General features: G+C 41.3%; 14 protein-coding genes across 14 annotated transcripts; 6 read left to right on the top strand and 8 right to left on the bottom strand.

The window, feature by feature from the left end:
• Positions 1 to 2890: 2890 nt before the first annotated feature.
• Positions 2891 to 3295, top strand: LOC6588606 (histone H4). Its single transcript, XM_002013103.2, has one exon. It carries the CDS (start codon positions 2921 to 2923, stop codon positions 3230 to 3232), a length of 312 nt encoding a protein of 103 aa, XP_002013139.1. The 5' UTR covers positions 2891 to 2920; the 3' UTR covers positions 3233 to 3295.
• A 513-nt stretch (positions 3296 to 3808) lies between these two features.
• LOC6588461 (histone H2A) lies at positions 3809 to 4221 on the bottom strand. The gene has a single exon (XM_002013102.2). It carries the CDS (start codon positions 4193 to 4195, stop codon positions 3821 to 3823), a length of 375 nt encoding a protein of 124 aa, XP_002013138.1. The 5' UTR covers positions 4196 to 4221; the 3' UTR covers positions 3809 to 3820.
• A 191-nt stretch (positions 4222 to 4412) lies between these two features.
• Positions 4413 to 4833, top strand: LOC113567029 (histone H2B). The gene has a single exon (XM_026994240.1). It carries the CDS (start codon positions 4424 to 4426, stop codon positions 4793 to 4795), a length of 372 nt encoding a protein of 123 aa, XP_026850041.1. The 5' UTR covers positions 4413 to 4423; the 3' UTR covers positions 4796 to 4833.
• A 303-nt stretch (positions 4834 to 5136) lies between these two features.
• On the bottom strand, positions 5137 to 6011 carry LOC113567027 (histone H1-like). Its single transcript, XM_026994237.1, has one exon. It carries the CDS (start codon positions 5998 to 6000, stop codon positions 5227 to 5229), a length of 774 nt encoding a protein of 257 aa, XP_026850038.1. The 5' UTR covers positions 6001 to 6011; the 3' UTR covers positions 5137 to 5226.
• A 1281-nt stretch (positions 6012 to 7292) lies between these two features.
• LOC6587474 lies at positions 7293 to 14514 on the bottom strand. Its single transcript, XM_026994235.1, has 4 exons — positions 14094 to 14514; positions 12229 to 12727; positions 10623 to 10963; positions 7293 to 7765 (listed from the first exon to the last, which is right to left on the bottom strand). Exons 1-4 carry the CDS (start codon positions 14500 to 14502, stop codon positions 7350 to 7352), a joined length of 1665 nt encoding a protein of 554 aa, XP_026850036.1. The 5' UTR covers positions 14503 to 14514; the 3' UTR covers positions 7293 to 7349.
• LOC6587285 (histone H4) lies at positions 7986 to 8390 on the top strand. The gene has a single exon (XM_002013098.2). The coding sequence runs from the start codon at positions 8016 to 8018 to the stop codon at positions 8325 to 8327; it is 312 nt and encodes a 103-aa protein (XP_002013134.1). The 5' UTR covers positions 7986 to 8015; the 3' UTR covers positions 8328 to 8390.
• On the bottom strand, positions 10500 to 10963 carry LOC113567028 (histone H2A). The gene has a single exon (XM_026994238.1). The coding sequence runs from the start codon at positions 10936 to 10938 to the stop codon at positions 10564 to 10566; it is 375 nt and encodes a 124-aa protein (XP_026850039.1). The 5' UTR covers positions 10939 to 10963; the 3' UTR covers positions 10500 to 10563.
• LOC6587387 (histone H2B) lies at positions 11156 to 11576 on the top strand. Its single transcript, XM_002013091.2, has one exon. It carries the CDS (start codon positions 11167 to 11169, stop codon positions 11536 to 11538), a length of 372 nt encoding a protein of 123 aa, XP_002013127.1. The 5' UTR covers positions 11156 to 11166; the 3' UTR covers positions 11539 to 11576.
• Positions 11880 to 12754, bottom strand: LOC113567026 (histone H1-like). The gene has a single exon (XM_026994236.1). The coding sequence runs from the start codon at positions 12741 to 12743 to the stop codon at positions 11970 to 11972; it is 774 nt and encodes a 257-aa protein (XP_026850037.1). The 5' UTR covers positions 12744 to 12754; the 3' UTR covers positions 11880 to 11969.
• Positions 14515 to 20155: 5641 nt separating the features above from the next.
• Positions 20156 to 20560, top strand: LOC113567031 (histone H4). Its single transcript, XM_026994243.1, has one exon. It carries the CDS (start codon positions 20186 to 20188, stop codon positions 20495 to 20497), a length of 312 nt encoding a protein of 103 aa, XP_026850044.1. The 5' UTR covers positions 20156 to 20185; the 3' UTR covers positions 20498 to 20560.
• Positions 20561 to 21022: 462 nt separating this feature from the next.
• On the bottom strand, positions 21023 to 21486 carry LOC6588523 (histone H2A). The gene has a single exon (XM_002013086.2). The coding sequence runs from the start codon at positions 21459 to 21461 to the stop codon at positions 21087 to 21089; it is 375 nt and encodes a 124-aa protein (XP_002013122.1). The 5' UTR covers positions 21462 to 21486; the 3' UTR covers positions 21023 to 21086.
• Positions 21487 to 21678: 192 nt separating this feature from the next.
• On the top strand, positions 21679 to 22099 carry LOC6588599 (histone H2B). The gene has a single exon (XM_002013085.2). It carries the CDS (start codon positions 21690 to 21692, stop codon positions 22059 to 22061), a length of 372 nt encoding a protein of 123 aa, XP_002013121.2. The 5' UTR covers positions 21679 to 21689; the 3' UTR covers positions 22062 to 22099.
• A 303-nt stretch (positions 22100 to 22402) lies between these two features.
• On the bottom strand, positions 22403 to 23277 carry LOC6587650 (histone H1). Its single transcript, XM_002013084.2, has one exon. It carries the CDS (start codon positions 23264 to 23266, stop codon positions 22493 to 22495), a length of 774 nt encoding a protein of 257 aa, XP_002013120.1. The 5' UTR covers positions 23267 to 23277; the 3' UTR covers positions 22403 to 22492.
• A 1246-nt stretch (positions 23278 to 24523) lies between these two features.
• Positions 24524 to 25003, bottom strand: LOC113567030 (histone H3). Its single transcript, XM_026994242.1, has one exon. The coding sequence runs from the start codon at positions 24989 to 24991 to the stop codon at positions 24581 to 24583; it is 411 nt and encodes a 136-aa protein (XP_026850043.1). The 5' UTR covers positions 24992 to 25003; the 3' UTR covers positions 24524 to 24580.
• Positions 25004 to 27228: the final 2225 nt, after the last annotated feature.

Genomic DNA, 27228 nt, shown 5'->3' with positions numbered 1-27228 from the left:
TGGATCGGGTCTATTTTATGAAAATTGTGTATCGATTTTGGTGGGTTGTAGTTTAGTCGGTTCCGTCCTAGATTTATGTTTATGGTTATTCCAAAGTGGTCTGATGGGAAGTCTTTGATGATTTTGCAGCCGTAGGTAAATGTTGAGTAGTCTATTGGGGTTGGGATGATGTTAGGAAAAATCTATTGAGGAGTCTCCTGTCTGATTGGGCCGTGTGGGTTCTTGGGTTGGGTGGAGAATTAGGAATGGTTGGTCTGCCAGCCACCGCTCTAAGCTAATTCCTGACGTGTTGATGTGTTCTGGACGGTACGTGGGCCTATTCCAGGCAGGGTTGTTTCGCGTTCAAATCACATCCGATTACGAATTGCTCATGATCCTCTATTTGAGCTAGCGAGTGCATTAGAATGTCCAAGTCTGAGCTTAGTAGAGGATGCTGGGGGCGTAGGTAGAGTGAGATTGCAATTAATCCAGTTCTTAAATTGCGTCTGTTTGTATAGAAAATCTGCACTGCCACAGCCTCGATGTATTGCATTTGGTCGATTTTCACTCGTTCGTAAACTGAGTCCATTTCTCAAGCAGATGGCTACTGCTGTTCCAGGGCTTCTTGTGCTGTTCTGCGTGGATTCTAAGCTTGCTACATGTTGCCTCACGAATTGGTAGTTGGTTAATCCGGCTGAGTGCGTACTTCTCAGGTTGTGCTCAGCGAGTAGCATCAGATCTGGCCTGTGGTTTGTTTAGATGTTCGTTAAGTTCATTTCGCCTACGCCGTTGAACGATGCCATTGACGTTTTGGAACATGATTTTTACTGGCATTTAGTTGAGCGCGATTTGGATCAGGAAGTCCAGAATCAATTGCTGTTTTCCCTTTTTATCCGAGCTGGAGTTTGGGTATTTCTTAATTAGGGATTGCATGATGTCGAAGCAGGTAAGCAAATCTTTTCCAAATGCATCCACAGAGTCCCCGTTGAGTTGTTCAAATGAAAAACCGGCGTTTTCTTCTGCGGTGTTTGCCTGTTTCTTTTCTTGGCGTGCTCTCGGGTTTTCCTTCACTTGTGTAGGTATCGGCTTGCTTTTGGCTGCTGAGGCGTAGCTTCGTCCCTTTTCAATTCGGCTTTGTAGCTGGACAGTTGCAGCTGCAGTTGCGATGGACTTGTTTGTTTTTTTTTGGGTGTGGTTTCGCCTTTCGGTCATTTTTTTGATGTACTCAATTCGTACTGGGCAGATTTTAGCATTGGCCGTATGATTTCCAGAGCAGTTCACGCATTGGGTTTTTTGTGTTGTATCTTCTTGGCCGTCTTCCTTTTTCTTTAGGGTGCATTGCCCTGGAGCATGTGTTTTTGTGCATTTGACACAGCGGAATGCCATTTTGCAGTTGCTGGCAACATGGCAGAACCGTTGGCAATTGTGACATTGCTTAATTGCGTTTGGGTGCGGCTTGAAACCCTCGATGTTAATTCGGCAGTTGAGGAGTGTTGTTACTTTAAATATTTCGTTTATTTTTTCAGTTTTCTCCACTTGAACCATCCACATCTTTTCCTTGTAAGGCTTTACTGACAGGATGTTTAGCTCAGGCACGGCCTCAACTAGTGCTGTTTTGACCTCATCAGAATCGTACACTTCAAGTGGTAGTTTCCTTAAGATCACTGTGTGTGGCTTAACTTGCTTAGGCGTGAAGCTATAGTACAACACTTTGTTTTTGTTCAACAACTCTTTGGTTAGGTTGAAATCTGCCAATGTGAAGACCTTTACATGTATCACGTTTTTGTTTAGGATGTTGAGAGTAAATTTCTTTGATGATTCCTTCAGGAGTGTTGTTAGGGCTTTGGCGTTTTGCTGGTACGTTACTATGACCGGTAGACCTTTTTCGTTATTGCCATTTTTGGTGGGTATCACGGTCTTTTCGGTATACTTATTGGCTTAGCTGGTGATTTGGTTGTGGGCAGTTTTGGAAATTCCTTATTTTGCACATCCTCCGGTATGGTTTGTTGGGGTTTTGTGTTGGGAATTTGTTTGCTTGCACTAGCTTTTTTTGATTTTTTGGGTGTAGTCGGTGCACCTTCACTTTCCTTCACATCCTCAGGTTTCGTTTTTTTGGGTTTTGGTGTTGTTTTTGGCGTTGCGTTTACGGCTTCGATATATTTTTTGTATTTAATATGCTCAGCACGTAGAAAATTGAGTTCTTCCATGATAGAATCCATCTCATCGCGGTCCATTATAACGGTATCTTGTTCCGTATCGCAATCACTTATTAGATCACTTTCGCAATCACTGTCAGAGGTTGATAATTCTGCTCTGGTCCTTTTCACGTTATCATATTCAGCTTCCATTGCCTCGTCAACGAGCCTAACATCGTCACTGATTGCCGAATGTGCTGCCATTTTGTTCGCTTTTTCCACACTGCAGCCTCCTTTCTCCGGCATATCACATATGTAGAGGCACTCTGCTTCTAGCAGTATATTGGTTTTAGTTGCACAATGTCTGCTCACTATTTTTAAAAAGTTCAGATTTTAGAGGTGCAATATATGCGATTTTCTGACTTGTTACACTTGTTACACTTTGATCACGTCAATTCACTTAGTCCTTGTAGTCCTTCACTTCACTTGGCCACCTTTACCACGACCAGGCACTGTTTTCTTTATCACTGTTCACACTTGGTACGAGCCATTTTCACTATTCACTTTCAAAGTCTGAATTTGTAATAATCGATCGCGCATCCCGCCACTTACTTATAAAGCATTCTTCTGGTGGAGGGTTGAAACGAGAGAGTTGCCAAAGCATGCTATTTCATTTCACGAGCGAGATGCACATATCATTCGGACTCACTCGTGTTTTGATGGTGTTTTGTATAAATACAAGCGATACAAAATGTGGATGGCATTCGTTCTTCGTGTCGTAAAGTGAAACAACATAGTGAAAGAAAATGACTGGTCGTGGTAAAGGTGGCAAAGGCTTGGGAAAGGGAGGCGCTAAGCGTCATCGCAAGGTTCTTCGTGATAACATCCAGGGTATCACGAAGCCCGCTATCCGCCGTTTAGCTCGTCGTGGCGGTGTAAAACGTATCTCGGGACTCATCTACGAGGAAACTCGTGGAGTGCTGAAAGTGTTTTTGGAAAACGTTATCCGTGATGCCGTCACCTACACCGAACATGCCAAGAGGAAGACAGTCACAGCCATGGATGTTGTGTATGCTCTGAAGAGACAAGGCCGCACGCTGTACGGTTTCGGCGGTTAAGAAAATCTGTATAGTCTGCAGTTCAAAAGTAACCATAAATTAAACAATCGGTCCTTTTCAGGACCACAAAATAATCTAGAAGAGAGACATATTTTCAAAATCATGAATCGTACTTGATAATAGTGAAGTAAAAGCAGAATAATGAAAGAAAAAATTAATTGATTGTCGAGTCATTGATTGCAATACGCAATTCCCATCTACTATGTACATACATATGTATGTGCGCTGCATATAGTGTTTTTCTTTCTTTCAGTCTAAAAGTTCAGCCATCTTTCCAAGATGGGAACTTTTTGGTCGAAAGTATTCTCGTAGATAAACTTGGGTAGGTAGGTAAAATTTGGGTTCTTTCTTGGCAAGCAAACATTGAATTTCATCCGTTGTTCAGATGAGTCGGACGCAACTGTACTTTCTTTTAGGCCCTGTACCAAAAAAACACAAATATGTGCATTTTATTTCAACTGATAATAATGAATGATAATAAATTATGAAAATTCTCTTAATTCTTTTGTCATAGTTTGGTCGTCCTGAAAAGGACGTTTTGGTTTATATATTGTACAAGAATGTAAATTGTTTTTCCTATTGGAACATTTATGCCTTCTTCTCGGTCTTCTTGGGCAGCAGAACGGCCTGGATGTTGGGCAACACACCACCCTGAGCAATGGTGACGCCTGAGAGCAGTTTGTTCAACTCCTCATCGTTGCGGATGGCCAGCTGCAGATGGCGAGGGATAATTCTCGTCTTCTTGTTATCACGGGCAGCATTGCCAGCCAACTCGAGAACTTCAGCGGCCAAGTATTCCATCACGGCAGCCAGGTAAACGGGAGCGCCGGCACCGACACGCTCGGCATAGTTGCCCTTGCGAAGTAGACGATGAATACGACCAACAGGGAACTGAAGACCAGCACGGTTCGACCGAGACTTTGCCTTTCCCTTCACTTTGCCACCTTTACCACGACCAGACATGTTAATAGATTCCTTTGCTTTTTCACTGTTCACACACGAATGTTGTCAAACGCCACAGAACGCCATATTTATACCTTTTCCGACTGCATGAGCGCTCAACCAAGGGGTGGGTTTTCGCCCGCTACGAAATGTATGTTAAACCTGAACAGACTACTCGAATAAAACTATAAGATTCTGAGCCCAGTCCGTTCAAACACATTAAGTGTTTTACATAAAGTGAAGTGAAAAATGCCTCCCAAGACTAGTGGAAAGGCAGCCAAAAAGGCTGGAAAGGCTCAGAAGAACATCACCAAGAACGACAAGAAGAAGAAGCGCAAGAGGAAGGAGAGCTATGCCATCTATATTTACAAAGTTCTGAAGCAAGTCCATCCTGACACTGGTATTTCGTCGAAAGCGATGAGCATCATGAACAGCTTTGTAAATGACATCTTCGAGCGCATTGCTGCCGAGGCGTCTCGCTTGGCTCATTACAACAAGCGCTCAACCATCACCAGTCGGGAAATCCAAACGGCTGTGCGCCTGCTGCTGCCGGGAGAGCTGGCCAAGCACGCTGTTAGTGAGGGAACCAAGGCTGTCACCAAGTACACCAGCTCCAAGTAAATTGGTTTCGAACAAAACCCAAAAAGGCCCTTTTCAGGGCCACAAAATGTTCTTCCAAAGAAATTCCATTTTCAATATATAATTTCATCGATATGCAAGAAATATATGCACAATACAATAACAATTTTATTCAATTGCCGACCTCTGAGATACAGCGTCTGTGTGAACGGTTTTTCATACATATGTACGTATTTGATTCGGTTCGGGAAAAATTCATTCCGAATAACTCTTTGAATAACGTTTGAACTGGATGCTAAATATACAATATATCTGTAGCATACTCGTATGTATGCAAGACAAGGCTCGATAATTTGTATCTCTTTTGAATATAGTTTTGTAGCCCTGAAAAGGGCTTGTTTAAATCAATTTCAGACGGATACATCTAAAATTTCGAATGCGACCTTGTACACCAACGTGTACAGTTTCACACTTTACTTTTTGGCCGCCGTCGTCTTGGCTTTCGGCTTCTTTACAGTGGCGGGAGCTGCTGGCTTCTTCGTTGTCTTCTTGGGCTTGACAGATGCCGCTGCAGCTACAGCCTTTGCTTTTGGCTTTGGCTTTGGTTTTGCTGGGCTCGACTTGGCCTTTGTCGCTGTTGGCTTCGCCTTCACGGTTCCAGTTTTCTTCGCATCCTTAGCCTTTGCCTTCTCAGTTTTCTTCTTCTCGGCGGTCTTCTTGGTGGCGACTGACTTCTTCACCTTTAGTTTCTTGTCACCGGCAGCGGCTGCTTTTTTAGGGCTTGCTGTCTTCTTGGTTGCCGCCGACGACGATGACGCCACCTTCTTACTTTTAACTTTCTTCTCGACAGATGCAACCTTTGGCTTAGGCTCCTTTTTGGCGGAAGCCGACAGCTTAAACGAACCAGATGCACCCTTTCCCTTTGTTTGGATCAGCTTTCCATTGGCAACGGCCGACTTCAAGTACTTCTTGATAAATGGGGCCAGTTTCTGGGCATCGCATTTGTATTCGGCAGTAATATATTTCTTGATTGCCAAAAGCGATGAGCCGCCACGTTCCTTCAAGCTCTTAATCGAAGCGTCAACCATTTGCTGAGTTGGGGGATGCGATGGTGGAGCTGTGGGCTTCTTTGCCTTTGCAGTAGCAGCAGCGGATCCAGATGCCTTTTTGGCGGCCACCTTCTTCTCCGCTGGTACTGGTGGAGCAGCCACTGGAGACGCGGATGTTGCAACTGCAGAATCAGACATTATTCTTTACAAAATTACACTTTTCAATGAAAAAACGCCGTTGTGGACCTGGGCTATGGTCCCTCGTTCGAATGAGAAGCGAGTAGAAGGGTAGTACGAAGATGATTTTAGCATTGGTGATTTGTTTGTTAGAAGTTTCATTGAACGTCTGGCTTATTTTTGCTTTTCTATATATAACTATTAAATAATTGAAATATATTTTCATTGATTCATATTGTTAAATATTTCAAATATTACTGTAAATCATTTATTTTGTGAATATCGTCCATCATCGATTTTTAATAATTGTGCAAACTTTGACAACTAGTTATCCAACTCTTATATTTTGGATTCAATGATATTAATAAATAACAATGCTGGCTCATTTTGATAAACTTTTTTTTTAAACATAAAATTTGATTAATTTACTTTAAGAGACAATAAACATATATTCACATATCGTTTAGTATGGTATTTTAAAATCGTTTTGAAGATAACCCTATTAGGTACAAAAAGACCACTTTCTGGATATGTTCAACATTGAATTTAGGGGTCAAAAAATATAAATGCTTAAAAATATATTGTTTAAAACCATTTTTCTTAAGGAAATGAACACGATTTTCAATTTTATATTATTTCTGATCCATTTTTTGCCAATATTTACCCATAAATAACATACTTTCTTACCCACATAGCACTACAAATTAAGTTCATCTCAAAGTAAAAATCGAAAAAATAAATTTTACGTAAATTTTATTGTCTATACCAATTTATACGAATCTTAAGAACATATTTCATTTACTTTTGTTGAAGATTTTCATATATTTTCATTTATAACGACCAATTATTGCATACTAGTATACCAGTAGTAGATTCGAAAAATATCAAATGCAATTTATTGGTCATTGGAAAAATCTAAAATTGCGTTAAAAGGGTTTGTATTCTATTCTAGTTCCACAGGTCTATCTGTTTGTTTCTGATAGGTTTATCACCTCGCAACAAAAATATATTTTTCTTTCCCAAATACATAGAAATTATATGTGTCGCCGCAATTTAACCCTACACAAATGTTGTCCGCCTTTTAGAATTCTTACAATCAGCAAAATTCTTGAATGAAAAACCAGAAGATGTCAAAACATTCGTCTAACTATACATTTAATACGGATCGTATACGGTATTCTCCCAATCCAATTCTGTTTTGTATCTAAACCAACGCTCTAGCACAAAGCAAAGACAAAATTACAAATATTTTATTTGGGAAAAATAGTACGAGTATGCAGAAATAAAAAATCTCATTGAAAATTATTTTGTGGTCCTGAAAAGGACCGATTTGTATGAAATTTATATGCGCCTGACGAAGAAATATCAACTTAAGCACGCTCGCCACGGATACGTCTGGCCAGTTGGATGTCCTTGGGCATGATTGTGACACGCTTGGCATGGATGGCGCACAAGTTGGTATCTTCGAAGAGGCCGACCAGATAGGCTTCGCTAGCTTCCTGGAGTGCCATTACTGCCGAGCTCTGGAAACGCAAGTCAGTTTTGAAATCCTGAGCGATTTCACGAACCAAACGCTGGAAAGGCAGTTTGCGGATCAGCAGCTCGGTACTCTTCTGGTAGCGACGGATTTCACGGAGGGCAACAGTGCCGGGGCGATAGCGATGAGGTTTCTTCACGCCTCCGGTTGCTGGAGCACTTTTACGTGCGGCCTTGGTAGCCAGTTGTTTGCGCGGCGCCTTGCCACCAGTCGATTTACGAGCAGTCTGCTTGGTACGAGCCATTTTCACTATTCACTTTCAAAGTCTGAATTTGTAATAATCGATCGCGCATCCCGCCACTTACTTATAAAGCATTCTTCTGGTGGAGGGTTGAAACGAGAGAGTTGCCGAAGCATGCTATTTCATTTCACGAGCGAGATGCACATATCATTCGGACTCACTCGTGTTTTGATGGTGTTTTGTATAAATACAAGCGATACAAAATGTGGATGGCATTCGTTCTTCGTGTCGTAAAGTGAAACAACATAGTGAAAGAAAATGACTGGTCGTGGTAAAGGTGGCAAAGGCTTGGGAAAGGGAGGCGCTAAGCGTCATCGCAAGGTTCTTCGTGATAACATCCAGGGTATCACGAAGCCCGCTATCCGCCGTTTAGCTCGTCGTGGCGGTGTAAAACGTATCTCGGGACTCATCTACGAGGAAACTCGTGGAGTGCTGAAAGTGTTTTTGGAAAACGTTATCCGTGATGCCGTCACCTACACCGAACATGCCAAGAGGAAGACAGTCACAGCCATGGATGTTGTGTATGCTCTGAAGAGACAAGGCCGCACGCTGTACGGTTTCGGCGGTTAAGAAAATCTGTATAGTCTGCAGTTCAAAAGTAACCATAAATTAAACAATCGGTCCTTTTCAGGACCACAAATAATCTAGAAGAGAGACATATTTTCAAAATCATGAATCGTACTTGATAATAGTGAAGTAAAAGCAGAATAATGAAAGAAAAAATTAATTGATTGTCGAGTCATTGATTGCAATACGCAATTCCCATCTACTATGTACATACATACAGTGGCGCCGAAAAAAATAGCACCAGTAGGGACGACCGTCTTTATTCCTTCAAAACAAGACCACTGTCCAACATTTTCTGGACTTTACTGCAATATAATGTAGCTTTATATGTCTCCTCTCTGAGAGGATTGTTCTTCATCTCTCAATTCTAACGGTTCTTATAACATTAGGCAATTTTGCGAAAGGAGAGCGAAATAGAGCACCAACAAAAATAGCACCAGTAACTGTTTTAAGTAAAAGCTTCTACTTTTCGGAGCTTCTTAATATTTTAAGTTCTTGATTGAATTAAAAATCGGTGGCTTTAGGTGATTGTGACAAGAAAGTTACAAAATTTAAGTAGTTATGGGTCTTGGAAAGCACTAAAGTGAAGAAAAAAGCCAAAGGATCAAAACTTTCATTTCAGAAGGCAGGACCTATGCTAAGGTGGGGCAAATTGTCGGTTGTTCAAAAGAAATGATTAGCAATGCTTTTAAATATGTTTCCAACAAGAATCACGTGCAAGAAAGGCCGCGATATCCCCATTTCTGCTAAAACTACTGGTTCGTGAGAGCAAGGAGGACCCATTTAAGTCGGCCACAGAGCTAAAGCAAGGATCTTAAAAAATCGTCAAGTACCAGGAAAGTTAGATCTTGTATACAAGAACGTAAAATGGGTACTCGTAGTACGAGGAAAATTTCACTTTTCACGGAAAGGCATAGGGCAAAAAAAAGTTTGGTATGCAAAATAGCACTGAGGTTGGGCCAACGAAAATGGAGAAACATCCTGTGGTCCGACTAAAGCCAAAATTTATTTTTTGGTGTAAAAGGGTCTTGTTCTTGTGTGAAACGACTACCGAATGCAGAATACAACCCCCTGACTCACATGTAAATTCATTAGACATAGAAAAGCAAGAAAAATCGTATGGGCATGATTTTCGTACTAGGCAGGTGACCCAATATATGGCACAACCCCATTATGGATCAACATGTCTATGTCAATACCAAAGAAACAGTGATTCTGCTTTATGCAGAATACGAAATAGACTTGTTTTGTGTCTTCCAGCAGGAAAATGACCCAAAACGATCTAGAAAGAGAGCTCGAAAGTGGTTCGAGCACAATTCACTTAGTGCAATAGATTGGCCTGTTCAGTCTCCAGACTTGAACCCCATTGCTAATGTTTTGGGTCAAGCTAAAAAATATGTTTCTAATGCGGAATCAAAGAACATTAAATATGTTTGGGGTATTCTGCATGGTTCGTGGATCAATATCCCAAGGAAAAGATGCGAAAATGAGGTGAGCTTTAATGCCAATATGCTGAGCTGCTGTTGTTGCTGTCAAAGGTTTTACAACAAAACGCCAACCTTTGAATACAACTAAGTAACATTTTTTACAAAAAAATTTGGAAAGTTTCCTTGTATTTTATAGTTTTTCGATTTCCTTGTAAATTGGTGCTATTTTGTTGGTGCCCAAATTTCTGATAAAATTCTTCTCTTTTCAAATTTTTTCATTTGGAGCTTGCAAATCATACCAGTGCTCTGGGATTCGATAAATTATACCTTAAAGTTTACATATTAGTCTTAACAACGTTCATTAGAACCATTGTTTAAGCTAAATCCGTCAATATAGAAACATTAGTCCCCTGGTGCTATTTTTTTCGGCGCAGCTGTATGTATGTGCGCTGCATATAGTGTTTTTCTTTCTTTCAGTCTAAAAGTTCAGCCATCTTTCCAAGATGGGAACTTTTTGATCGAAAGTATTCTCGTAGATAAACTTGGGTAGGTAGGTAAAATTTGGGTTCTTTCTTGGCAAGCAAACATTGAATTTCATCCGTTGTTCAGATGCGTCGGACGCAACTGTACTTTCTTTTAGGCCCTGTACCAAAAAAACACAAATATGTGCATTTTATTTCAACTGATAATAATGAATGATAATAAATTATGAAAATTCTCTTAATTCTTTTGACATAGTTTGGTCGTCCTGAAAAGGACGTTTTGGTTTATATATTGTACAAGAATGTAAATTGTTTTTGCTATTGGAACATTTATGCCTTCTTCTCGGTCTTCTTGGGCAGCAGAACGGCCTGGATGTTGGGCAACACACCACCCTGAGCAATGGTGACGCCTGAGAGCAGTTTGTTCAACTCCTCATCGTTGCGGATGGCCAGCTGCAGATGGCGAGGGATAATTCTCGTCTTCTTGTTATCACGGGCAGCATTGCCAGCCAACTCGAGAACTTCAGCGGCCAAGTATTCCATCACGGCAGCCAGGTAAACGGGAGCGCCGGCACCGACACGCTCGGCATAGTTGCCCTTGCGAAGTAGACGATGAATACGACCAACAGGGAACTGAAGACCAGCACGGTTCGACCGAGACTTTGCCTTTCCCTTCACTTTGCCACCTTTACCACGACCAGACATGTTAATAGATTCCTTTGCTTTTTCACTGTTCACACACGAATGTTGTCCAACGCCACAGAACGCCATATTTATACCTTTTCCGACTGCATGAGCGCTCAACCAAGGGGTGGGTTTTCGCCCGCTACGAAATGTATGTTAAACCTGAACAGACTACTCGAATAAAACTATAAGATTCTGAGCCCAGTCCGTTCAAACACATTAAGTGTTTTACATAAAGTGAAGTGAAAAATGCCTCCCAAGACTAGTGGAAAGGCAGCCAAAAAGGCTGGAAAGGCTCAGAAGAACATCACCAAGAACGACAAGAAGAAGAAGCGCAAGAGGAAGGAGAGCTATGCCATCTATATTTACAAAGTTCTGAAGCAAGTCCATCCTGACACTGGTATTTCGTCGAAAGCGATGAGCATCATGAACAGCTTTGTAAATGACATCTTCGAGCGCATTGCTGCCGAGGCGTCTCGCTTGGCTCATTACAACAAGCGCTCAACCATCACCAGTCGGGAAATCCAAACGGCTGTGCGCCTGCTGCTGCCGGGAGAGCTGGCCAAGCACGCTGTTAGTGAGGGAACCAAGGCTGTCACCAAGTACACCAGCTCCAAGTAAATTGGTTTCGAACAAAACCCAAAAAGGCCCTTTTCAGGGCCACAAAATGTTCTTCCAAAGAAATTCCATTTTCAATATATAATTTCATCGATATGCAAGAAATATATGCACAATACAATAACAATTTTATTCAATTGCCGACCTCTGAGATACAGCGTCTGTGTGAACGGTTTTTCATACATATGTACGTATTTGATTCGGTTCGGGAAAAATTCATTCCGAATAACTCTTTGAATAACGTTTGAACTGGATGCTAAATATACAATATATCTGTAGCATACTCGTATGTATGCAAGACAAGGCTCGATAATTTGTATCTCTTTTGAATATAGTTTTGTAGCCCTGAAAAGGGCTTGTTTAAATCAATTTCAGACGGATACATCTAAAATTTCGAATGCGACCTTGTACACCAACGTGTACAGTTTCACACTTTACTTTTTGGCCGCCGTCGTCTTGGCTTTCGGCTTCTTTACAGTGGCGGGAGCTGCTGGCTTCTTCGTTGTCTTCTTGGGCTTGACAGATGCCGCTGCAGCTACAGCCTTTGCTTTTGGCTTTGGCTTTGGTTTTGCTGGGCTCGACTTGGCCTTTGTCGCTGTTGGCTTCGCCTTCACGGTTCCAGTTTTCTTCGCATCCTTAGCCTTTGCCTTCTCAGTTTTCTTCTTCTCGGCGGTCTTCTTGGTGGCGACTGACTTCTTCACCTTTAGTTTCTTGTCACCGGCAGCGGCTGCTTTTTTAGGGCTTGCTGTCTTCTTGGTTGCCGCCGACGACGATGACGCCACCTTCTTACTTTTAACTTTCTTCTCGACAGATGCAACCTTTGGCTTAGGCTCCTTTTTGGCGGAAGCCGACAGCTTAAACGAACCAGATGCACCCTTTCCCTTTGTTTGGATCAGCTTTCCATTGGCAACGGCCGACTTCAAGTACTTCTTGATAAATGGGGCCAGTTTCTGGGCATCGCATTTGTATTCGGCAGTAATATATTTCTTGATTGCCAAAAGCGATGAGCCGCCACGTTCCTTCAAGCTCTTAATCGAAGCGTCAACCATTTGCTGAGTTGGGGGATGCGATGGTGGAGCTGTGGGCTTCTTTGCCTTTGCAGTAGCAGCAGCGGATCCAGATGCCTTTTTGGCGGCCACCTTCTTCTCCGCTGGTACTGGTGGAGCAGCCACTGGAGACGCGGATGTTGCAACTGCAGAATCAGACATTATTCTTTACAAAATTACACTTTTCAATGAAAAAACGCCGTTGTGGACCTGGGCTATGGTCCCTCGTTCGAATGAGAAGCGAGTAGAAGGGTAGTACGAAGATGATTTTAGCATTGGTGATTTGTTTGTTAGAAGTTTCATTGAACGTCTGGCTTATATTTGCTTTTCTATATATAACTATTAAATAATTGAAATATATTTTCATTGATTCATATTGTTAAATATTTCAAATATTACTGTAAATCATTTATTTTGTGAATATCGTCCATCATCGATTTTTAATAATTGTGCAAACTTTGACAACTAGTTATCCAACTCTTATATTTTGGATTCAATGATATTAATAAATAACAATGCTGGCTCATTTTGATAAACTTTTTTTTTAAACATAAAATTTGATTAATTTACTTTAAGAGACAATAAACATATATTCACATATCGTTTAGTATGGTATTTTAAAATCGTTTTGAAGATAACCCTATTAGGTACAAAAAGACCACTTTCTGGATATGTTCAACATTGAATTTAGGGGTCAAAAAATATAAATGCTTAAAAATATATTGTTTAAAACCATTTTTCTTAAGGAAATGAACACGATTTTCAATTTTATATTATTTCTGATCCATTTTTGCCAATATTTACCCATAAATAACATACTTTCTTACCCACATAGCACTACAAATTAAGTTCATCTCAAAGTAAAAATCGAAAAAATAAATTTTACGTAAATTTTATTGTCTATACCAATTTATACGAATCTTAAGAACATATTTCATTTACTTTTGTTGAAGATTTTCATATATTTTCATTTATAACGACCAATTATTGCATACTAGTATACCAGTAGTAGATTCGAAAAATATCAAATGCAATTTATTGGTCATTGGAAAAATCTAAAATTGCGTTAAAAGGGTTTGTATTCTATTCTAGTTCCACAGGTCTATCTGTTTGTTTCTGATAGGTTTATCACCTCGCAACAAAAATATATTTTTCTTTCCCAAATACATAGAAATTATATGTGTCGCCGCAATTTAACCCTACACAAATGTTGTCCGCCTTTTAGAATTCTTACAATCAGCAAAATTCTTGAATGAAAAACCAGAAGATGTCAAAACATTCGTCTAACTATACATTTAATACGGATCGTATACGGTATTCTCCCAATCCAATTCTGTTTTGTATCTAAACCAACGCTCTAGCACAAAGCAAAGACAAAATTACAAATATTTTATTTGGGAAAAATAGTACGAGTATGCAGAAATAAAAAATCTCATTGAAAATTATTTTGTGGTCCTGAAAAGGACCGATTTGTATGAAATTTATATGCGCCTGACGAAGAAATATCAACTTAAGCACGCTCGCCACGGATACGTCTGGCCAGTTGGATGTCCTTGGGCATGATTGTGACACGCTTGGCATGGATGGCGCACAAGTTGGTATCTTCGAAGAGACCGACCAGATAGGCTTCGCTAGCTTCCTGGAGTGCCATTACTGCCGAGCTCTGGAAACGCAAGTCAGTTTTGAAATCCTGAGCGATTTCACGAACCAAACGCTGGAAAGGCAGTTTGCGGATCAGCAGCTCGGTACTCTTCTGGTAGCGACGGATTTCACGGAGGGCAACAGTGCCGGGGCGATAGCGATGAGGTTTCTTCACGCCTCCGGTTGCTGGAGCACTTTTACGTGCGGCCTTGGTAGCCAGTTGTTTGCGCGGCGCCTTGCCACCAGTCGATTTACGAGCAGTCTGCTTGGTACGAGCCATTTTCACTATTCACTTTCAAAGTCTGAATTTGTAATAATCGATCGCGTTTTTTTTTTTTTTTAGCGTTTATTTATTGTCATATTTCATATTACAGTAGCACAGCTTCTGCTTAGGTATATAGTGATACATGAGTGACAAGTTCAAGCTTACTTTATCTTATGTGTGTGTAATTTTACCCTGCGCTTTAAGCTTATCCGGGTGCTAGTCTTTTGGTTACTATTATATTAGAGATCTTATCTTTAGTTTAGGTTATGTTATAGTTAATATCTAGTGGTTTAGTGTTTTCCAGGAAAAAATGGTTAAGTTAAAAACCTGGATAAAGTTTACTTTTGATTTGGTTTAGATCTTATGGGCTAATTTATGTGCTAAGCTTATTCTATTCTTATTTTACTGGGTAAAGGAGGGTGGAGTGGAGGGGAGTATTTACAGTATTTACAGTTGGTCGGGGGAGTGGCTTATTGACTGGTATTGAATACCAGACCGTCGGCGTGACTTAGAGATCGATGTCTTCTGTGGTGGAAGATGAGGTTTTCGTCTTCGTCATAGATAATGCCCATTTCCATTAGATGGGTTAAATGATGGGCGGTAAGGAACTCAGTGTGGTAGTTTGCAGGTATTTCCGTTTGTGTCGTATTATCTCTTTCGACCAGCTTCTCCAGTATTTGGAACATGAGTCTGTCTATCCTTGTTGTTTTTGTTAATTTATAAAGTCGCTTGTTCGGTATGTAGTGGCCCGTCAATGAGTCTCTGCTTTGAGTGCCGATTGATTTGCGAAGTATTTTTCTTTCGAACCGGCGCAGCTCTTCCATCTCGATAGTCTTTATGTTCATCCACGCTACATAGCCGTACATAAGAACTGGTTGTATTAGTTTTTTGTAGGCTAGAGCGCAGATTCTGGTGATGTGACTGATGTTCCCTTGATTGGAGGATATTGGCTTGTATATGTGTTGGATCTTGTGGATCATTGCACATGCTTTCCTTCGGGCATTTGCTGTGTGTATCTTGAAGTTCAGCTTTTCGTCGTATACAACACCAAGGTACTTGAACTGCTTTTCGTATTTGATTGCCAGTCTATCGTAGATGAACAGACTGGGCTGGAATCTCCTCGCATTCCTGTACAGGTAGCCCAATCGTGGGCCCTTAAGGATTGAGCTGGTGCATTTGCTTGCGTTGAGTTTGAGATGCCATTTGGTGAAGTAGTGGCACAGTATGTTCAGGTACCCGTTTAGCTCTCTTTCAGCGATGGCCATTGAACCGGAAGATGCCAGTAGCAGGATATCATCGGCGTAGATTAGTGCTTTAATTTGTGTGGTTGAGCCGGTAGGGACTTGGTAATCGGGCATGTCTGCCAGGTAGATGTTGTAGAGGATGGGTGCCAGCAGTGAACCTTGTGGAACCCCTGCTGGGATCGACCTTATAAGGGACAGATCCGAGTCTTCTGGGCTGCTAACTTGAAATGAGCGGTTTGTTAAATAATTATGGACTATTTTTGTTATGTCTGGGGTGAAATTTAATTGGGTCATCTTGTAAATGAGTCCGCTGGTCCAGACTGTGTCAAAAGCCTTCTCAAAGTCCAGAGCACAGGCTATTGTAGCACGTTTGTGGGATAAATTCTCAAAGATGAAATCATTTGCTGCGATGAACGCATGGTTGGTTGATGATTTCGCTCTGAAGCCATACTGAGTATCTTTCAACGTGCTATGTGAGTCCATGTGCTTCTGTATTTGTTGCATTATTATTTTCTCCAGCAGCAGACTTATTGCAGATAGTAGAGCAATAGGCCTGTATGCTCGGAGGCTGTGCGGATTTAATCCAGGTTTGTGAATGGCGATGATTCTGCTGTTCTTCCATTCGGAAGGAAAGTATCCTAAGTTTAGGCAGTGGTTGAATAGTGTTGCTAAATGTTTTAGTATTGGCATATTGCAGTGTTTCATCAGAAAGTTGCTGGTGCCGTCCGGTCCCATGGTCTTCTTTGAGTTTTTTATTTTGAGTATTTCAAAGAGCTCTTCGGCGTTTGTGAATCCGCGTTCATGTGACTCGGGCCAGTTACCATCTGCTGTTCTGGAAATATTGAATGTAGTTTTGTATGAGTTTAGTGTTGTGGATGTGGTTTGGGCTATTGTTTCATTGATGGCGATTGTGTGTGCCCTGAGGACAGGGTCTGAGTCGGTGATGTTTTCATTTTGGCTATGGACTCTTTCAAAGGACCACGCCAGGGCATTAATTTTGTGAAAAGTGGAAGTTATATTTTGGGAGGAGCTAAGGTTTAGGTCTATGTCTATTAGAGCTGCTTCCTCGTTGGTCAAATGTAGGTCATGAGCTAGTTGTTCTTTTGGTGGGGTGTTTGGATTGAGTGTTTGGAGTGATTTCTGGCTAATTTTACTTGGGTTAATTTTGCGTAGTTTTTGTTCTATTGTTTTCAGCTCTGCAATTTCTATGTGACAGTTTATTTGTATGTCCAGTTCTTTTATAGTGTCTTTGATTTGGTTGCGTTGGTTGGGTGTAAGGGTGGATAGGCGGCGGAAAAGCATGCGTCTAAGTTTTCGTTTTTTTTTGATTAGGTTTAGGCAGTGGGTGCTAAGTCGGGTGAACGGATTGTTTGGGTTAGTCGGGTTTATGGTTATTTTTGGGATTGCCTCATCAGAGTCAAGGGCTTTGGCTATTGCATTTGTTAGAGTATGTACGTGGTTATCTATGTCAGCTGTGTTTAAGTTTTGGGTGTTTGGAATGTGTGTTAGGTTCTGTAGAATTATTGTGTTCCAGTGGATCGGGTCTATTTTATGAAAATTGTGTATCGATTTTGGTGGGTTGTAGTTTAGTCGGTTCCGTCCTAGATTTATGTTTATGGTTATTCCAAAGTGGTCTGATGGGAAGTCTTTGATGATTTTGCAGCCGTAGGTAAATGTTGAGTAGTCTATTGGGGTTGAGGATGATGTTAGGAAAAAATCTATTGAGGAGTCTCCTGTCTGATTGGGACGTGTGGGTTCTTGGGTTGGGTGGAGAATTAGGAATGGTTGGTCTGCCAGCCACCGCTCTAAGCTAATTCCTGACGTGTTGATGTGTTCTGGACGGTACGTGGGCCTATTCCAGGCAGGGTGTTTCGCGTTCAAATCACATCCGATTACGAATTGCTCATGATCCTCTATTTGAGCTAGCGAGTGCATTAGAATGTCCAAGTCTGAGCTTAGTAGAGGATGCTGGGGGCGTAGGTAGAGTGAGATTGCAATTAATCCAGTTCTTAAATTGCGTCTGTTTGTATAGAAAATCTGCACTGCCACAGCCTCGATGTATTGCATTTGGTCGATTTTCACTCGTTCGTAACTGAGTCCATTTCTCAAGCAGATGGCTACTGCTGTTCCAGGGCTTCTTGTGCTGTTCTGCGTGGATTCTAAGCTTGCTACATGTTGCCTCACGAATTGGTAGTTGGTTAATCCGGCTGAGTGCGTACTTCTCAGGTTGTGCTCAGCGAGTAGCATCAGATCTGGCCTGTGTTTGTTTAGATGTTCGTTAAGTTCATTTCGCCTACGCCGTTGAACGATGCCATTGACGTTTTGGAACATGATTTTTACTGGCATTTAGTTGAGCGCGATTTGGATCAGGAAGTCCAGAATCAATTGCTGTTTTCCCTTTTTATCCGAGCTGGAGTTTGGGTATTTCTTAATTAGGGATTGCATGATGTCGAAGCAGGTAAGCAAATCTTTTCCAAATGCATCCACAGAGTCCCCGTTGAGTTGTTCAAATGAAAAACCGGCGTTTTCTTCTGCGGTGTTTGCCTGTTTCTTTTCTTGGCGTGCTCTCGGGTTTTCCTTCACTTGTGTAGGTATCGGCTTGCTTTTGGCTGCTGAGGCGTAGCTTCGTCCCTTTTCAATTCGGCTTTGTAGCTGGACAGTTGCAGCTGCAGTTGCGATGGACTTGTTTGTTTTTTTTTGGGTGTGGTTTCGCCTTTCGGTCATTTTTTTGATGTACTCAATTCGTACTGGGCAGATTTTAGCATTGGCCGTATGATTTCCAGAGCAGTTCACGCATTGGGTTTTTTGTGTTGTATCTTCTTGGCCGTCTTCCTTTTTCTTTAGGGTGCATTGCCCTGGAGCATGTGTTTTTGTGCATTTGACACAGCGGAATGCCATTTTGCAGTTGCTGGCAACATGGCAGAACCGTTGGCAATTGTGACATTGCTTAATTGCGTTTGGGTGCGGCTTGAAACCCTCGATGTTAATTCGGCAGTTGAGGAGTGTTGTTACTTTAAATATTTCGTTTATTTTTTCAGTTTTCTCCACTTGAACCATCCACATCTTTTCCTTGTAAGGCTTTACTGACAGGATGTTTAGCTCAGGCACGGCCTCAACTAGTGCTGTTTTGACCTCATCAGAATCGTACACTTCAAGTGGTAGTTTCCTTAAGATCACTGTGTGTGGCTTAACTTGCTTAGGCGTGAAGCTATAGTACAACACTTTGTTTTTGTTCAACAACTCTTTGGTTAGGTTGAAATCTGCCAATGTGAAGACCTTTACATGTATCACGTTTTTGTTTAGGATGTTGAGAGTAAATTTCTTTGATGATTCCTTCAGGAGTGTTGTTAGGGCTTTGGCGTTTTGCTGGTACGTTACTATGACCGGTAGACCTTTTTCGTTATTGCCATTTTTGGTGGGTATCACGGTCTTTTTCGGTATACTTATTGGCTTAGCTGGTGATTTGGTTGTGGGCAGTTTTGGAAATTCCTTATTTTGCACATCCTCCGGTATGGTTTGTTGGGGTTTTGTGTTGGGAATTTGTTTGCTTGCACTAGCTTTTTTTGATTTTTTGGGTGTAGTCGGTGCACCTTCACTTTCCTTCACATCCTCAGGTTTCGTTTTTTTGGGTTTTGGTGTTGTTTTTGGCGTTGCGTTTACGGCTTCGATATATTTTTTGTATTTAATATGCTCAGCACGTAGAAAATTGAGTTCTTCCATGATAGAATCCATCTCATCGCGGTCCATTATAACGGTATCTTGTTCCGTATCGCAATCACTTATTAGATCACTTTCGCAATCACTGTCAGAGGTTGATAATTCTGCTCTGGTCCTTTTCACGTTATCATATTCAGCTTCCATTGCCTCGTCAACGAGCCTAACATCGTCACTGATTGCCGAATGTGCTGCCATTTTGTTCGCTTTTTCCACACTGCAGCCTCCTTTCTCCGGCATATCACATATGTAGAGGCACTCTGCTTCTAGCAGTATATTGGTTTTAGTTGCACAATGTCTGCTCACTATTTTTAAAAAGTTCAGATTTTAGAGGTGCAATATATGCGATTTTCTGACTTGTTACACTTGTTACACTTTGATCACGTCAATTCACTTAGTCCTTGTAGTCCTTCACTTCACTTGGCCACCTTTACCACGACCAGGCACTGTTTTCTTTATCACTGTTCACACTTGGTACGAGCCATTTTCACTATTCACTTTCAAAGTCTGAATTTGTAATAATCGATCGCGCATCCCGCCACTTACTTATAAAGCATTCTTCTGGTGGAGGGTTGAAACGAGAGAGTTGCCAAAGCATGCTATTTCATTTCACGAGCGAGATGCACATATCATTCGGACTCACTCGTGTTTTGATGGTGTTTTGTATAAATACAAGCGATACAAAATGTGGATGGCATTCGTTCTTCGTGTCGTAAAGTGAAACAACATAGTGAAAGAAAATGACTGGTCGTGGTAAAGGTGGCAAAGGCTTGGGAAAGGGAGGCGCTAAGCGTCATCGCAAGGTTCTTCGTGATAACATCCAGGGTATCACGAAGCCCGCTATCCGCCGTTTAGCTCGTCGTGGCGGTGTAAAACGTATCTCGGGACTCATCTACGAGGAAACTCGTGGAGTGCTGAAAGTGTTTTTGGAAAACGTTATCCGTGATGCCGTCACCTACACCGAACATGCCAAGAGGAAGACAGTCACAGCCATGGATGTTGTGTATGCTCTGAAGAGACAAGGCCGCACGCTGTACGGTTTCGGCGGTTAAGAAAATCTGTATAGTCTGCAGTTCAAAAGTAACCATAAATTAAACAATCGGTCCTTTTCAGGACCACAAAATAATCTAGAAGGGAGACATATTTTCAAAATCATGAATCGTACTTGATAATAGTAAAAGTAAAAGCAGAATAATGAAAGAAAAAATGAATTGATTGTCGAGTCATTGATTGCAATACGCAATTCCCATCTACTATGTACATACATATGTATGTGCGCTGCATATAGTGTTTTTCTTTCTTTCAGTCTAAAAGTTCAGCCATCTTTCCAAGATGGGAACTTTTTGATCGAAAGTATTCTCGTAGATAAACTTGGGTAGGTAGGTAAAATTTGGGTTCTTTCTTGGCAAGCAAACATTGAATTTCATCCGTTGTTCAGATGAGTCGGACGCAACTGTACTTTCTTTTAGGCCCTGTACCAAAAAAACACAAATATGTGCATTTTATTTCAACTGATAATAATGAATGATAATAAATTATGAAAATTCTCTTAATTCTTTTGACATAGTTTGGTCGTCCTGAAAAGGACGTTTTGGTTTATATATTGTACAAGAATGTAAATTGTTTTTGCTATTGGAACATTTATGCCTTCTTCTCGGTCTTCTTGGGCAGCAGAACGGCCTGGATGTTGGGCAACACACCACCCTGAGCAATGGTGACGCCTGAGAGCAGTTTGTTCAACTCCTCATCGTTGCGGATGGCCAGCTGCAGATGGCGAGGGATAATTCTCGTCTTCTTGTTATCACGGGCAGCATTGCCAGCCAACTCGAGAACTTCAGCGGCCAAGTATTCCATCACGGCAGCCAGGTAAACGGGAGCGCCGGCACCGACACGCTCGGCATAGTTGCCCTTGCGAAGTAGACGATGAATACGACCAACAGGGAACTGAAGACCAGCACGGTTCGACCGAGACTTTGCCTTTCCCTTCACTTTGCCACCTTTACCACGACCAGACATGTTAATAGATTCCTTTGCTTTTTCACTGTTCACACACGAATGTTGTCCAACGCCACAGAACGCCATATTTATACCTTTTCCGACTGCATGAGCGCTCAACCAAGGGGTGGGTTTTCGCCCGCTACGAAATGTATGTTAAACCTGAACAGACTACTCGAATAAAACTATAAGCTTCTGAGCCCAGTCCGTTCAAACACATTAAGTGTTTTACATAAAGTGAAGTGAAAAATGCCTCCCAAGACTAGTGGAAAGGCAGCCAAAAAGGCTGGAAAGGCTCAGAAGAACATCACCAAGAACGACAAGAAGAAGAAGCGCAAGAGGAAGGAGAGCTATGCCATCTATATTTACAAAGTTCTGAAGCAAGTCCATCCTGACACTGGTATTTCGTCGAAAGCGATGAGCATCATGAACAGCTTTGTAAATGACATCTTCGAGCGCATTGCTGCCGAGGCGTCTCGCTTGGCTCATTACAACAAGCGCTCAACCATCACCAGTCGGGAAATCCAAACGGCTGTGCGCCTGCTGCTGCCGGGAGAGCTGGCCAAGCACGCTGTTAGTGAGGGAACCAAGGCTGTCACCAAGTACACCAGCTCCAAGTAAATTGGTTTCGAACAAAACCCAAAAAGGCCCTTTTCAGGGCCACAAAATGTTCTTCCAAAGAAATTCCATTTTCAATATATAATTTCATCGATATGCAAGAAATATATGCACAATACAATAACAATTTTATTCAATTGCCGACCTCTGAGATACAGCGTCTGTGCGAACGGTTTTTCATACATATGTACGTATTTGATTCGGTTCGGGAAAAATGCATTCCGAATAACTCTTTGAATAACGTTTGAACTGGATGCTAAATATACAATATATCTATAGCATACTCGTATGTATGCAAGACAAGGCTCGATAATTTGTATCTCTTTTGAATATAGTTTTGTAGCCCTGAAAAGGGCTTGTTTAAATCAATTTCAGACGGATACATCTAAAATTTCGAATGCGACCTTGTACACCAACGTGTACAGTTTCACACTTTACTTTTTGGCCGCCGTCGTCTTGGCTTTCGGCTTCTTTACAGTGGCGGGAGCTGCTGGCTTCTTCGTTGTCTTCTTGGGCTTGACAGATGCCGCTGCAGCTACAGCCTTTGCTTTTGGCTTTGGCTTTGGTTTTGCTGGGCTCGACTTGGCCTTTGTCGCTGTTGGCTTCGCCTTCACGGTTCCAGTTTTCTTCGCATCCTTAGCCTTTGCCTTCTCAGTTTTCTTCTTCTCGGCGGTCTTCTTGGTGGCGACTGACTTCTTCACCTTTAGTTTCTTGTCACCGGCAGCGGCTGCTTTTTTAGGGCTTGCTGTCTTCTTGGTTGCCGCCGACGACGATGACGCCACCTTCTTACTTTTAACTTTCTTCTCGACAGATGCAACCTTTGGCTTAGGCTCCTTTTTGGCGGAAGCCGACAGCTTAAACGAACCAGATGCACCCTTTCCCTTTGTTTGGATCAGCTTTCCATTGGCAACGGCCGACTTCAAGTACTTCTTGATAAATGGGGCCAGTTTCTGGGCATCGCATTTGTATTCGGCAGTAATATATTTCTTGATTGCCAAAAGCGATGAGCCGCCACGTTCCTTCAAGCTCTTAATCGAAGCGTCAACCATTTGCTGAGTTGGGGGATGCGATGGTGGAGCTGTGGGCTTCTTTGCCTTTGCAGTAGCAGCAGCGGATCCAGATGCCTTTTTGGCGGCCACCTTCTTCTCCGCTGGTACTGGTGGAGCAGCCACTGGAGACGCGGATGTTGCAACTGCAGAATCAGACATTATTCTTTACAAAATTACACTTTTCAATGAAAAAACGCCGTTGTGGACCTGGGCTATGGTCCCTCGTTCGAATGAGAAGCGAGTAGAAGGGTAGTACGAAGATGATTTTAGCATTGGTGATTTGTTTGTTAGAAGTTTCATTGAACGTCTGGCTTATTTTTGCTTTTCTATATATAACTATTAAATAATTGAAATATATTTTCATTGATTCATATTGTTAAATATTTCAAATATTACTGTAAATCATTTATTTTGTGAATATCGTCCATCATCGATTTTTAATAATTGTGCAAACTTTGACAACTAGTTATCCAACTCTTATATTTTGGATTCAATGATATTAATAAATAACAATGCTGGCTCATTTTGATAAACTTTTTTTTTAAACATAAAATTTGATTAATTTACTTTAAGAGACAATAAACATATATTCACATATCGTTTAGTATGGTATTTTAAAATCGTTTTGAAGATAACCCTATTAGGTACAAAAAGACCACTTTCTGGATATGTTCAACATTGAATTTAGGGGTCAAAAAATATAAATGCTTAAAAATATATTGTTTAAAACCATTTTTCTTAAGGAAATGAACACGATTTTCAATTTTATATTATTTCTGATCCATTTTTGCCAATATTTACCCATAAATAACATACTTTCTTACCCACATAGCACTACAAATTAAGTTCATCTCAAAGTAAAAATCGAAAAAATAAATTTTACGTAAATTTTATTGTCTATACCAATTTATACGAATCTTAAAAACATATTTCATTTACTTTTGTTGAAGATTTTCATATATTTTAATTTATAACGACCAATTATTGCATACTAGCATACAGTAGAAGATTCGAAAAATATCAAATGCAATTTATTGGTCATTGGAAAAATCTAAAATTGCGTTAAAAGGGTTTGTATTCTATTCTAGTTCCACAGGTCTATCTGTTTGTTTCTGATAGGTTTATCACCTCGCAACAAAAATATATTTTTCTTTCCCAAATACATAGAAATTATATGTGTCGCCGCAATTTAACCGTACACAAATGTTGTGAAAAATGAAAAACCAGAAGATGTCAAAACATTCGTCTAACTATACATTTAATACGGATCGTATACGGTATTCTCCCAATCCAATTCTGTTTTGTATCTAAACCAACGCTCTAGCACAAAGCAAAGACAAAATTACAAATATTTTATTTGGGAAAAATAGTACGAGTATGCAGAAATAAAAAATCTCATTGAAAATTATTTTGTGGTCCTGAAAAGGACCGATTTGTATGAAATTTATATGCGCCTGACGAAGAAATATCAACTTAAGCACGCTCGCCACGGATACGTCTGGCCAGTTGGATGTCCTTGGGCATGATTGTGACACGCTTGGCATGGATGGCGCACAAGTTGGTATCTTCGAAGAGGCCGACCAGATAGGCTTCGCTAGCTTCCTGGAGTGCCATTACTGCCGAGCTCTGGAAACGCAAGTCAGTTTTGAAATCCTGAGCGATTTCACGAACCAAACGCTGGAAAGGCAGTTTGCGGATCAGCAGCTCGGTACTCTTCTGGTAGCGACGGATTTCACGGAGGGCAACAGTGCCGGGGCGATAGCGATGAGGTTTCTTCACGCCTCCGGTTGCTGGAGCACTTTTACGTGCGGCCTTGGTAGCCAGTTGTTTGCGCGGCGCCTTGCCACCAGTCGATTTACGAGCAGTCTGCTTGGTACGAGCCATTTTCACTATTCACTTTCAAAGTCTGAATTTGTAATAATCGATCGCGTTTTTTTTTTTTTTTTTAGCGTTTATTTATTGTCATATTTCATATTACAGTAGCACAGCTTCTGCTTAGGTATATAGTGTTACATGAGTGACAAGTTCAAGCTTACTTTATCTTATGTGTGTAATTTTACTCTGCGCTTTAAGCTTATCAGGGTGCTAGTCTTTTGGTTACTATTATATTAGAGATCTTATCTTTAGTTTAGGTTATGTTATAGTTAATATCTAGTGGTTTGGTGTTTTCCAGGGAAAAAATGGTTAAGTTAAAAACCTGGATAAAGTATACTTTTGATTTGGGTTAGGTCTTATGGGCTAATTTACGTGCTAAGCTTATTCTATTCTTATTTTACTGGGTAAAGGAGGGTGGAGTGGAGGGGAGTATTTACAGTATTTACAGTTGGTCGGGGGAGTGGCTTATTGACTGGTATTGAATACCAGACCGTCGGCGTGACTTAGAGATCGATGTCTTCTGTGGTGGAAGATGAGGTTTTCGTCTTCGTCATAGATAATGCCCATTTCCATTAGATGGGTTAAATGATGGGCGGTAAGGAACTCAGTGTGGTAGTTTGCGGGTATTTCCGTTTGTATCGTATTATCTCTTTCGACCAGCTTCTCCAGTATTTGGAACATGAGTCTGTCTATCCTTGTTGTTTTTGTTAATTTATAAAGTCGCTTGTTCGGTATGTAGTGGCCCGTCAATGCGTCTCTGCTTTGAGTGCCGATTGATTTGCGAAGTATTTTTCTTTCGAACCGGCGCAGCTCTTCCATCTCGATAGTCTTTATGTTCATCCACGCTACATAGCCGTACATAAGAACTGGTTGTATTAGTTTTTTGTAGGCTAGAGCGCAGATTCTGGTGATGTGACTGATGTTCCCTTGATTGGAGGATATTGGTTTGTATATGTGCTGGATCTTGTGGATCATTGCACACGCTTTCCTTCGGGCATTTGCTGTGTGTGTCTTGAAGTTCAGCTTTTCGTCGTATACAACACCAAGGTACTTGAACTGCTTTTCGTATTTGATTGCCAGTCTATCGTAGATGAACAGACTGGGCTGGAATCTCCTCGCATTCCTGTACAGGTAGCCCAATCGTGGGCCCTTAAGGATTGAACTGGTGCATTTGCTTGCGTTGAGTTTGAGATGCCATTTGGTGAAGTAGTGGCACAGTATGTTCAGGTACCCGTTTAGCTCTCTTTCAGCGATGGCCATTGAACCGGAAGATGCCAGTAGCAGGATATCATCGGCGTAGATTAGTGCTTTAATTTGTGTGGTTGAGCCGGTAGGGACTTGGTAATCGGGCATGTCTGCCAGGTAGATGTTGTAGAGGATGGGTGCCAGCAGTGAACCTTGTGGAACCCCTGCTGGGATCGACCTTATAAGGGACAGATCCGAGTCTTCTGGGCTGCTAACTTGAAATGAGCGGTTTGTTAAATAATTATGGACTATTTTTGTTATGTCTGGGGTGAAATTTAATTGGGTCATCTTGTAAATGAGTCCGCTGGTCCAGACTGTGTCAAAAGCCTTCTCAAAGTCCAGAGCACAGGCTATTGTAGCACGTTTGTGGGATAAATTCTCAAAGATGAAATCATTTGCTGCGATGAACGCATGGTTGGTTGATGATTTCGCTCTGAAGCCATACTGAGTATCTTTCAACGTGCTATGTGAGTCCATGTGCTTCTGTATTTGTTGCATTATTATTTTCTCCAGCAGCAGACTTATTGCAGATAGTAGAGCAATAGGCCTGTATGCTCGGAGGCTGTGCGGATTTAATCCAGGTTTGTGAATGGCGATGATTCTGCTGTTCTTCCATTCGGAAGGAAAGTATCCTAAGTTTAGGCAGTGGTTGAATAGTGTTGCTAAATGTTTTAGCATTGGCATATTGCAGTGTTTCATCAGAAAGTTGCTGGTGCCGTCCGGTCCCATGGTCTTCTTTGAGTTTTTTATTTTCAGTATTTCAAAGAGCTCTTCGGCGTTTGTGAATCCGCATTCATGGGACTCGGGCCAGTTACCATCTGCTGTTCTGGAAATATTGAATGTAGTTTTGTATGAGTTTAGTGTTGTGGATGAGGTTTGGGCTATTGTTTCATTGATGGCGATTGTGTGTGCCCTGAGGACAGGGTCTGAGTCGGTGATGTTTTCATTTTGGCTATGGACTCTTTCGAAGGACCACGCCAGGGCATTAATTTTGTGAAAAG

The sequence above is a fragment of the Drosophila persimilis genome, unplaced genomic scaffold (genome assembly GCF_003286085.1).
Source record: "Drosophila persimilis strain 14011-0111.01,24,50 unplaced genomic scaffold, DperRS2 tig00001523-arrow-arrow-pilon, whole genome shotgun sequence".
NCBI classification, from domain to species: Eukaryota; Metazoa; Arthropoda; class Insecta; order Diptera; family Drosophilidae; genus Drosophila; species Drosophila persimilis.
This window is presented reverse-complemented; position numbering and strand designations above follow the sequence as displayed.